Genomic DNA, 12,599 nt, shown 5'->3' on the forward strand with positions numbered 1-12,599 from the left:
TAAAAAATCCTCGACAATCTTCTTAATTTTATATGCCAGCAGTCTGGTTCTTATTTGGTATTGGTGGAGCCCATCCTTACTGTATAGGTTCTTCTTTCCTAAAAGGTTCCCTAGTGCCTAATAAATCTAAAACCCTCTTCCCCACACCATCGTCTCATCCACACATTGAGACCCTGCAGTTCTGCCTTTCTGGTCCTAAATATGGAACAGGAAGTGTTTCAGAGAATCTTACTGTAAAGGTCCTGGACTTTAACCTCTTTCCTAGCAGCATAAATTTGGCCTCCAGGACCTGTCTCCTACCCTTCCCTATGTCATTAGTACCTACATGTATCATGACCACCAGCTCCTACCCAGCACTGAACATAAGTCCGTCTAGATCAGGGGTTTTCACAAAAAATTTTTTGCTGGCCTCAGAATGCAGCCACCATCTCTTGCTGGTGGGCCACTCTGACAAGTTGTCCTCAAATACTTATGGTAATTAACTTCAGGAAAAACAAATAAATATGCACATACACATGTCCACGTCATTGTAATTTATGTAGGATTATTTTTCCAGACTCAATAATAAAAATAATGTACAGTTGTCTCTATTCTTTACTGGGCCCAAACAGAATAGAAGCACAAATAAGATGCTTTGTACATTGTCGTCTTTTTTCTTATGTCTTTTGCTTTTTTGTTGCTCCCCCCCACCCTCCAACAACCCCCCCTCCCTTTTTTTAAAAAAGATGTGCACTGGAGGGGAGAGTGACGTTGAGGCCAGAGCTTGCCACTGTATGGCTAGGGAACAGATCCTGAAGCCCCATGACTGGAGCCTTCCACCCTCCACCCAAGGCTGAAGCCTGACCCCGCCAGCCCTGGGAAGGTGGGGAACTCACTGGCTGCCTGCTCCTCCAGCTCTTGTGTCTCCAGAGGTGGGCAGGGCCCAACTACTGCTGACTCCCCCACCCCACGCCAGTCACCGCCCAGGAGGCGGTGGCTGCAAGAAGAGTCCTTGGTGGCCACATGCGGCCACATTTGAGAAACTGCTCTAAGACGACAACTATATTAGCAGATAGAGTTCAATTCCCCCATCTGCAGTAAAACTTAATTTCCCCCCTCCAATGATTACATTTTTTATTGGTTACAAGTGTTAAGAGCGTAGAGAACCCACATCCCTGCAGGACAGCAGGCTGGAGTGAACCTGGGAACAATGCACTGTACCAGCGTGAATCTAGCGTTCAGAGCTAGGATCTGAATGCTACCGTGAAAACAGACAAATATATGTTTCATGTATTTTAGAAAAGCAGCATGGTAGGGTTTCCATTATAAATATCACAATTTTATAAGTTAATATAAAATCCAACATCAGTTCCGTTTTCAGCCGTGGTATAATACTTGATATTTAAAGAGTAGTACAATGCTAAGTAACTTAGACAATCTCTGTAAATTTGGGAAAAAAATTAAATAAATATTTTAAAAAGAATTACAAAACTAGCCATGAAGAAATTAATATTATAGTTACACTGCGGATGCAATGGGCCACAGTCTGCTCACATTTAGTAGTACTGTTTTGTACTCACGTTCAGCAATACCATTGTTTTTTATTAAAACTTAAACTGAAGCGAAAAAAATCCACCTTTGTCCTCAAGCACAGTAATTAGGTATGAATGGACAAAAGAATGCTGATTTTTAAGTTTTCAAAATGGCAGTAACGTTAGCTTCCTCTGAAAGACTGTTCGCACAAATAATGTTCTTAATTATGGATCTGACGCTGCTAAGACATATATGTGCTTATCTTTATACATTGATGCCATATGCATAAATCTTTACAGGATTCTGGCCTACAATTGCAAATACATGTTTTAGAAAAGTTATCTGGTGTGAATATATTTTGTGGATATTACCGCACCCACCTTTGAAAATTTGGAAGACCCTGAAGACTTCCTGGACATTCTATAACAGATTTAGAAGTAGCCATACTTGAACAAAAAAAACTTCAGAAACAGACTTCAAAGAGAAACTGCAGAACTAAAATTCATTTGCAAATCTAACACCATTAGTTTGGGTTTGAATAGGGACTGGTATCAGAGGAGTAGCCATGTTAGTCTGGATCTGTAAAAACAGCAAAGAATCCTGTGGCACCTTATAGACTAACAGACGTTTTGGAGCATGAGCTTTCGTGGGTGAACACCCACTTTGTTGGATGCAAGTAGTGGAAATTTCCAGGGGCAGGTATACATATGCAAGCAAGAAGCAAGCTAGAGATAACAAGGTTAGTTCAATCAGGGAGGCAGAAATAAGTCTACACACTTAGTTCAATCAGGGAGGATGATTGAACTAACCTCGTTATCTCTAGATAACTTTAAAGTAGGCTCCTTAGCATTTTCAAAACTAATTTGCATGTAAAATTCATGTCTTCTGCTAGAATGTAGTCCTACCTTTTTGGAGTATAAATATAAGTTTGGAGTTCTGCCTGGTACCGGAATCCCAGCTTTAGTCAGTTTTATGAAATACTTTTGCACCCTACTGGCAACCTAAAAGAAATAAGATAAGTTAATTAAGTGTTAGATGAATAAATAAATACGGTGTGACTTTTAAATAAGGAATTTAAATACCCCCTAAAAAGCTAATGTTTGCCTGAAGTGCTTAAAGAAAAATGCAAACTTCAGAGAAAGATGACATTCTAAACTTTATGTAATATTTATAAAAGGCAAATGACTAGGTTCTTCTTCTGCGAAGAGTAAAAGAAAAAACTGGGGGCTGAGCATAGCGGTTAAATTTTTTATTCTGAAATTGCATCAAAGATAATGTATGTGATCAGACACAGTGTCTCAGAACATAGACATATTTGCCCATTCTACAGTGTTGAAGAACCTGTCCCTCATACTCTCTCTTTCTGCTGGAAAGACAACAGTAGTATTATGCATTCACAGTAACTCACAATAGGAGTTAAAAGTAAATGAATCTGTCAGCAACTGGTGTTGCTGTATTTTAGAAACAATCCAGCCCTGGCCCTGTGACATTAAGACAGGGGCTTTAGGGGCTGCAGCTGGCGGCTCAGGGCGTGCCCCGCAAAAATAAATCACAGGCAGCGACCTCCAGGCTGCTAAAAGGGACACTCAGGCTGCCTTCCTGGCCTGGCCCCACGCCGCTCCCAGAAGCGGCTGGCCCCTGGCGGGAGGGTGTGGGGTGTGCAGTTCCCTTGGCCAATGGGAGCTGCCGGGGTGGTGCTTGCAGGCGCAGGTAGCACACAGAGACATGATGTCCCTCTCCCCCCAGGGGCACACAGAGACATGTCAGCAGCTGACATGTCAGCAGCCTGCCTGAGTCCTGTTGCACCACTGGCTGGGAGCCACCTGTGATAAGTGCCTCTCAGCTGGAGCCTGCACCTCATACCCCCTCCTGCGCCTCAATTCCCTTCCTCAGCCCGGAGCCCCCTCCTGCACCAAACTCCCTCCTAGAGCCCACACTCCTCACCCTCTCCTGCACCCTAACACTCTGCATCAGTCCAGAGCCCCCTCCTGCACCAAACTCCCTCCCAGGAAAAAAGACTTGTATACAGGGGCCCCACAAAGCCCAATAGCCCCAGGCCGACAGGAGAGTTAATCCAGTTCTGCACAGGGCCGCTGTCAACGTCTAATAAACAACAATTAGACCTTACAGCTTAATCATGGTTTGTGGGCATTTATTAAAAATTAATACAATTTCACATTTAAGAGTCCTAACAAAGAGCTCTAGGTTTGTTATGGTCAGATATCCTAGTAGAGATGTTAGTAGTGCTGCAGACCTTTCTTTGGATGATTGATTAAATTTTTCATCAAAATATTAAGGTTGCCTCTGAGGACTTGGCAACTTTCCTGAATTTTTTAATCCAGTATGAGTTTTTTTAAATCTGCAAATGGAATGTGGGCAACTCCACTTTTATGTATTTCATCATCCTCAGGATGCAGTAACTGATGTCAGTAGTTGCAGGGCACAGCCACTAACGTAGGGTTTCTCAAACAGGGGTTGCGGGAGGGGGGAAGCGGGGGGGTGGGCGCAAGTAAATACACCAGCCAGGCCCGCCAGGGGCTTTCCCTACAGAAGTGGCGACATCTGTTTGAGAAGCCCTGCACTAACGCAAGCAAAGAATTTGTTGGTGAGGTTTCTTCCCCCAGAAGCAATCAATTCTTTCCCAACCAAAATACATTTTATAGTTTTAAAAAATCCTTGTCTCTTTATGAATTGACATGGACTTTTGCATAAGAATTCCATTACTGAAGAAACTATGCAAAAAACCACCTGACACCTTCCCCTCTATTATTCCAGGAATGTCTAGAGAACAAAAAGAGAGATGGTTACTTATGAAAGAGAATTCCCCATTACTTGTTTTGCGGTTCGATTTCCCAGTTCATCAGCTATCTTCTGCCACCGTCGTGATTCTACTTCCTCTGGTGGGTACTTCAGGAGTAATTGTTCAAGTTTTTTCTAAACCAAACACAAGACAAGATCACAAACATTAATACACCTTATCTAGAAGGGGCTTGGCTTGTCACTAAAAAAAAGAAATAAAAATAAAAATCTAACTGGTGCAAAACATGAATACATACATACATGTTATCTTTGACTCCAAAGCGTTATGCGCTTTAAACGTTACTACACAATTTGAGTTTATTTTTGTGAACATCACTGTATGGTTACAAAATGGTCTACGAGCTAGCTAGGGTTTCCCATTACCTGTTCTTCTACAGTCCACAGCTGGTTAAAAGTTTCGGGTTTGGTCTCATCGCAAAGTCGCCCTCTTATCATCTGCTTAAATACAGTATATAACATGGAATAGGACTTTAGAAAAAAAGTTAGCATAACTTGACTTTAACCCTTTTTCCACCCAAGTAAAAGAAAAACATACATGAAAACATTATTTTGGTAGAGGACAGAAAAAGGTTATCTGACTTGGTCACAAGAAAAGATGACACCACCAAGTGTTTTGATGACTGATTTTTGAACATTTGGAAACCGAGGCATTAAATTTATTATCACAATTTTAACACTACCCGCATAATCTAGTATTAATAAGTAATCCATCTGAAAGTTAATATTTTGTAAAATTTTGCCTGCTTTCTTTTTTATAACATTTACCTGTGGACGGCTGTTGGTAGAACCTTCTGGGCCATCACTTAAAGGCAACACCGAGTATGAAATGGACTCTCCATCCTTCTTGGGATCCAAAGGGCTTTTTGGTCTTGCAGGCAAACCTACCACAAGCAACGTAAAGAAAGAGTTATTAAACCAACACAGTAGGTTATTTTTTTCCTGTAATATACACTTAGTTTTCCACTTACCTTTATCAAAAATCAGCTTCGCTCTTCTACTGTTACGTTTCCGGTTTTTGAACTCTCTCTCAAAGTTTCCAAGGCTGGTGGTATATTGGTCCCAGGCAATCTCAGGCAACTGGACAACTCTTTGCGGATATGGAAGCCCTATATCAACCTGAAAGAATCAAAATGAGAAGCAATACTTAATGCAGTCACTGAGCATCCAAATGAAAGGACATGGAACCACAGAAATCCTGGATCTGTTTTTAGCTAACAGCAGGACTCAAAGTCTGTATATTTAAGTGCCATGCAGCGCATATTCTTTATACGGGGAAAGCATTTTCAAAGAGCGATACACAGCAGGGCATATAAAATATGCAGAGGCACTGTCAATGATGGTTTATTGGACTTAAGAGTCTAAAAATTACATTGAATAGTTGCAGCCAAGTATTTCTGATTTTCATATCCTGTTACTATCTTCATTGATTTGTTAACTATTAAAAAAGAACCAGACTGTATATGCAGACCTGTACTCCTCCAAGCAAACATAGCAGACTAATGAGAACTAAAAGGAATACAGTTATCAGAACTGATTAATCACATCCACATATAAACTTAAATGTTTACTATGATAGACATGACTGCACCTTATCCAGTGTTTTTACTGTTAAATTGATTTTGTTGCCTTCTGCCCACAATACAATTGCTGGCAATGCTCAACACACACACACACACCCCCACACCCCCCATTTGGCATAATTTCTTTGGCCAAGATGGGAAAATACATGAAATGCTCTGCAACAGGCATTAATGTTTTCCAAGGACTGGCTGATATGGTTGCCAGAGCACAGGACTTGGATGCCAGATGATCTGATTTCTAAGCAAGTATAGCTGTGATTCAACACTCACAGAAATCAACGGAAAGACAACCATTGACTTCAATGGCCTCTGGATCAGGCCCCAAGTTTATACTAGCTTATGGAAAGGGAATCTCCCAGAACCAACATCTCTCCTTCATTGAGAGATATGCCGCTATCATAGCATAAGTCAGTCATTACTTTCATTTAAAAAAGAAACTATTAAGACTTTTAAAAATTTGTTCTCTGTTACTGTTGTTATAACTTCCTTTTAAACTTTTGAAAATGAAATCTGATTCTTTACTGAAATTCACCCTCCTCCACACATGTACGCGAGCCTGATATAATCACTGGCACTGTCCTGGTTTGAGGTATGCCTTTATAGGTCATTTTGCTTTCAGTTTATGAACTACATTTCCTGCTCACAATCTCCATTTAAAAGTACGCTAACCTGAAACTGAACTCAAAGCATTTAAGTCTCTTTGGTGACAAAGGCTATGATTTCTTGATATCATTCCCTACCGCAAAATGCTTTCTTTCTAATCATAGAAAGCCCATATGCACTGAAAGCTTGAAGACAAGATGAGTTTTTATACTCCTACAAAAATGCGTTCTTAACAAATTTTTCAAAATTATCTGTATTTTATAGGTTTAACCAACATTTAACCAATCATCAAACCTGAACAGAGGGCAGTTTTCCTTCACTACACAAAGAATTTAAACCTTCTAATATTTACACAGGTATATACAAAATACACTAGTTTTTAATAGGTGATGAGTTAATTGTTATAAAAATTTTTTCGTAAAACTTAAGAAATGCCTATTGTATACCTTCTTTTGGAGTCTTTCCACAAATCCAATGGGATTTTTCAGTGCTTCTCTCTGGTGTTTGCCTAAACTTTCAAGGTCTTGAACTGCTTGAGTACGTTGAGCCTCGAGTACAGCAATCGTCTGTAACAGTCTCTGATAACTACAGAGACAAAGGGAAACATCTCACTAAAGTTTTCTAGCAAAAACAACAACAAAAAAACTAAATGCCAGCCATTATTATCTACTAATAAGTCAGGAGGTCTTGCACACTTATCTGTAACAGTTTAGCAAAGCATTTTACTGAAACAAAAATGGTCTTGACTGATATTTAAGTAGTTAAATACAAAGCACACCAATAAAACAGAAAATTCAGGCATTCCTTTAATATTAAATCCTTATTCTAGCCGTTGCCAATAAAAATGGCAACAAATCACAGTTACATACGGGCAAGCTCCTTAGCTTCCCAATAGCTACATATGACAACCAGAATTGCTCACAAGAGTAAAAACAAAGGGTACGTCTTCACTACCGGCCATGTCGGCGGGTAGCAATTGATTTCTCGGGGATTGATATATCGCATCTCATCAAGACGCGATATATCGATCCTTGAACGCGCTCCTGTCGACTCTGGAACTCCACCAACGTGAACGGTGGTAGTGGAGTCGACATGGGGAGCCACGGACGTCGATTCTGCGCCTTGAGGACGGTAGGTAACTTGATCTAAGATACTTCGACTTCAGCTACGCTATTCACGTAGCTGAAGTTGTGTATCTTAGATGGATCCCCCCTCCCCGTAGTGTAGACCACCCCAAAGACAAAAGTCATGACTTTTTATTTCCTATTTCAAGATAAACTTCCCTCCACCTCACCCCACTCCATGACAAATGGTTCCATTATTAAGTGTTAACTTGTTACTCTACCACAAGCAGCGAAGAATGATTGAGATATACTCATATACAGAAACAGTGAATTTCACTGCAGCTTTAGATGAAAAGAACAGATAGAATACAATGTTTTCACCCCACTACAGTGCAAATATTTACAAAAAACAACCAAGAGAGAACTAAACAGACTCAAAATGAACATACGCAAGAAAACACCTCATGTAAGAATAAACAAGTCCAAACCAAAAATTAGACCCCTCCACAACATCTGTCAAGCTGTACTCAAAATCACACTACTTTTCCAGAATGTAAAATTACTTAAGAGAGAATCTATTAACATATTTCCCCACAAGCTGCCTTCCGTAAGTCAACCTGGTGATGAAAGTATGTTATTGTAATATGAAACTTTAAAAAATTCTGAAAATTACTTTTTAGTAGCTTTTTATTAACATTGCCATTGTTTAGAATATCCTAATAGGAGCTGGCTAATAAAATTTCTCTCTACTGACTTTGTCCTATACACATTCACCAGGTTAGTTCCAGTTTTTCTAGGAAAGATAAAATTAACAGGCATCTCATTTACCGTTTCTGAAACAGAATACAAATATTGTAAACAATGCTTTCAGAACGTGTTAAATAACTAACAAAACAAATCCATCAGGGGGGACTCACAACATTGTTTTCTGTTCCTGTAAATACCTTGCCTGTTTTATTTCATTTAGGTTTCTGAGTTGTGTAAAGGTGGATGTACATACAGTCCTGCAAACAAGTTTGAGTAACTTCTGCATATAAATATTTCTGATATGTATACATGTAAGTCATGTCTGTTACTCGAAATTGGGCCAGCTAGTAAGCTTAGGGAGGACTAATGACCCACTAGAGTTTGGCAGAAAGCAGCACCTTTATTATATTGATAGCTAAGCTCAAAAGGGGGTGTGTGTGTCACACTCACACTTACATACTCACGCTCCCAGGTCAGGCATGGAACTGGCGATGTCAAGATCCTTCAACGTAAGTGTCCCACAGCACAGCGATGGATGGTATGATGAGGCACAATGGAAAGCAATGCAGTGAACCACAGGGCGAAGGGTCTTCATGGGAGGTACAAGCTTGTGAGTGCACTGCTGAGCACATGGCCCCTTCCCCTTTTAAGGACCTGCTCCTCATGGACTGCGAGGAGAGATGACTTGGCTGCGTTTGGCTGGTCACACTCCACCTTGGCCAGTGATAGTGCATTGGGTGTGTGAGTGCTGCCTAATTAGAGTCCCAGACACCTTGTCTACCTGGGAGCTCTTCTGATCTTCCAGCTGTTTAAGCAGCCCATTCATCCCACAAGCATTCCAGGAGGGAGGGGTAGGGGAAAGCCACTTCACAGGTATTCAAAGAGGGAGAGGAGACAAAGAGGTGTGTGTGTGTGGTGTGTGTGTAACAGACTTTTTGAGCATACAGGTTATACATAGCATACAGATCACTGCTCCTACAACGTCTACACTACAGCTATTACTGCTGCACAGCTATGGCACAGAACCCGTGCAACCCTGAGCAACGGAGCTACGGTGATCTAATTTTTGAGTGTAGACCAGGCTGTAATATTATAATTTTATAGTTGTTTAAGCCAGGGGTTCCTAAACCTTTTGCAGGCACAACCCAATTTTAATGAAGTAAAGGTCCTGCTGGGACCCCAGACAGCATGGAGGATGCCACTTTGTAAAGCAAAATGTCATCTGCATGCACTAGGGATTGCCACACCCCCATCTGCAGATGGCACAAACCCATTTGGGAACTGCTGATTCAGGCCCAACAATGTGACCTGACCTGTATTGAACAGATAGAAAACCTTAAAACAAAAATCATCATCTATTTCAACAAATTCCTTTTTTCTGTTGATCTTTTACTTAAAACAAGTTTAACACAATGAAGCATCAAGTACAAGTGTGAACAATCAGATCCAACTCCAACTAAAGTGAATGTGAGGGTATGTCTTCACTAGCAACGTTAAAGTGCTGCCACTGTGTAGAGCTCTCTCCCAGCGCTGTTAAAAACTACCCCCATGAGGGCACAGCGCTGGTGGACTGTCTACAATGCTACTTTACAGCACTGAAACTTGCTGCGCTCGGGGGAGTGTTTTTTCACATCCCTGAGAGAGAAAGTTGCAGCGCTGTAAAGTGGCAGTATAGACACAGCCTTAGTCTCTCCATTGGCTAGAATAGGAATTGGATCACACCTTAAAAGGCATAGATCAAAGCACGGCCTTGATGTGCCAGGTACAAAACAGGAACCTCATGCCACCAGATCCTTGTGTTTGCTAATTTGAAAGTTACGTGTTTTTCAGTGTTAAATGGTCCTCAAACCAGAAAGTATATTTCCTTTTTTTTTTTTTTAATTTAAAAAAAGAACAGAAAATGCAGTAACTGAAAACAGAGAAAGAAGACAAGAAACATAGGTTCAGGTGTGCAGCCTCTGCAAGAAAAAACACAGAGCTTGCTGGAAAATAAGGCACATGTCTTCTACTGGGGGGTGGGGAAGGAGGCAAACTGTTGACATTTGTATATATACACCTGGTGATATGCATCCTGAAAACCAAAATACTAATTAAACAAGCAATTAATAGGCATATATCAAATCCTTGCAACAAAGCCCGATGCCAACTCTGCCCACAAATCTATTCAAGGGACACCATCATAGGACCTAATCACATCAGCCACACCATCAGGGGCTCATTCACCTGCACATCTACCAATGTGATATATGCCGTCATGTGCCAGCAATGCCCCTCTGTCATGTACACTGGTCAAACCGTACAGTCTCTACACAAAAGAATAAATGGACACAAATCTGACATCAGGAATCATAACATTCAAGAACTAGTAGGAGAGCATTTCAACCTCTCTGGCCATTCAGTAACAGATTTAAAGGTGGCAATTTTGCAACAGAAAATTTTCAAAAACAGACTCCAAGGAGAAACTGCTGAACTTGAATTGATATGCAAACTAGATACTATCAACTTAGGTTTAAACAGAGACTGGGAATGCCTGAGCCATTACACACATTGAATCTATTTCCCCCATGTTAAGTATCTTGTCAAACTGTCTTAAATGATTATCACTACAAAAGTTTTTTTCTCTCCCGCTGACAACGGTTCATCTTAATTAATTAGCTTCTTAGAGTTGGCTGGGCAACTCCCACCTTTTCATGTTCTCTGTATGTATACATATCTCCTCACTATATGTTCCATTCTTTGCGTCCAATGAAGTGGGCTGTAGCCCACGAAAGCTTACGCTCAAATAAATTTGTTAGTCTGTAAGATGCCACAAGTACTCCTGTTCTTTTAACCAGTACTAGTAATCCTTTGCTTTCATAATAAATACATACAACAAAAGTTTGCAGAACCAAGGTTAAAAATATACAGTTTTATTTACATAAGAGTTAAAATAAACTTCTGCCTTCTTATTTCTTAATATAAACCTAGGGTATCTTAAACTGTTTTCCCCAGACTGTGTTTAAACAATTGCTTTTCAAAAAGAAGCCAAGACAAAACAATCACTAAGTTCAATCGCACTGTTTAATGTTCTAGGAAAAACAGTTATTTAAATGATTTTAAATAGTGCATCATTTTTCACATGGATTAATGTTGTTCTAATAGTCTACAAGACAGGGCATGCACATATAAAACAGAAGGGTCATCAGCTTGTTATGGCCTTAATATACACAGTTGTGGGTGGGCCTATAGGAAATTATGTTCCTGAAAAAACAAGAAAATTCAGATCTGTGTAACTATTTCTCCCCATCTTGTGGTCTGATCAGCTGAGTAAGACACTACAGGAATTGCAAGTTCATAGATTCACAAATTATCTCCCTTTGCTCTTGATAAAAATCAGAAACATAAGTATTCAGAAGTATTACCATGTGATGTTTATCTGCAGTTATTGTAGCTATATCCTTAGGCCAAACTCAGCTTGCTGAGCAAACTATTCAGACAAATAGACTTCCCAGTAATGTTTTTAGTTTCTGCTAAAGATATTTATTTCTATTTGGAGATTACAAAATTAATCAAGGGATACTGTCATATAATTTAGCCTCCAAATTTAAGTTTTGTGTAATTAAATGAAAAGATTCACAAAACAAGTATCTCATTACATTTCTGAAAATACAGAAACCAGCTTTTCATACGTATTTTTCTTATGGCCACATTAATACATGAAAATCAGACCTGTGATTTAAAAAAATAAATAAGTTTATAAGTCTCATGGTTGAAAAAATAGGAAGCTTGAAAATGTGAACGCTAAGTTCAAAAAGTAGGAGACAAAAAAAAAATTCTTTTTTTAAATCATGTTTTTGGGAGCCTGGCTCAGGTTTTTTAATTTTTGTGGCTGGCAATTACAAGTGTTAGTGCTACAGGTCTCTTTTTAAAAAAAAAAACAACTTTTTTAACCTGACAATACACCTACTGATAGCAGGTGTACTGAAATTGAAGCCCCTACAGCTGTTTAAAGCAATCTAGACAAAATATAAATTAATATTTAAAACTGCATGCAACTCACAATGGAAGATAAGTACCTTTTCAGCACAAATACTCTAATAACATAGTAAAAAAACTCAAAATATTAACTTCCTTGCCAAGTGAACCTAATCTAAATCAACTGTATTATTTTCCTATAATTAAAAAGTGATTAAGTAAGCACTTTATTCTTGGCCCAGTAGAGATTAAATGACTAAATCTAGAATGAGCATTATTAGGTTAATTATGGATCTTAAAATTAAATATAAAATAACAT

General features: G+C 39.5%; 1 protein-coding gene across 5 annotated transcripts in view; it reads right to left on the reverse strand.

Annotated features, from left to right (window-relative positions):
- Positions 1 to 12,599, reverse strand: part of ZZZ3 (zinc finger ZZ-type containing 3) — a 98,837-nt gene that overhangs the window by 15,812 nt on the left and 70,426 nt on the right. For 2 of the 5 annotated variants that reach the window (XM_032802462.2, XM_032802461.2), the window contains exons 3-8: positions 6,962 to 7,100; positions 5,301 to 5,448; positions 5,098 to 5,213; positions 4,696 to 4,770; positions 4,345 to 4,446; positions 2,418 to 2,513 (exon numbers count right to left, since the gene is read on the reverse strand). In XM_032802462.2, coding sequence (XP_032658353.1) covers positions 2,418 to 2,513; positions 4,345 to 4,446; positions 4,696 to 4,770; positions 5,098 to 5,213; positions 5,301 to 5,448; positions 6,962 to 7,100 — 676 coding nt within the window. The remainder of the gene's footprint in view (positions 1 to 2,417; positions 2,514 to 4,344; positions 4,447 to 4,695; positions 4,771 to 5,097; positions 5,214 to 5,300; positions 5,449 to 6,961; positions 7,101 to 12,599) is intronic. The other 3 variants (XM_075067732.1, XM_032802464.2, XM_032802463.2) reach the window with 2 other exon arrangements.

The sequence above is a fragment of the Chelonoidis abingdonii genome, chromosome 7 (genome assembly GCF_003597395.2).
Source record: "Chelonoidis abingdonii isolate Lonesome George chromosome 7, CheloAbing_2.0, whole genome shotgun sequence".
NCBI lineage: Eukaryota > Metazoa > Chordata > Testudines > Testudinidae > Chelonoidis > Chelonoidis abingdonii.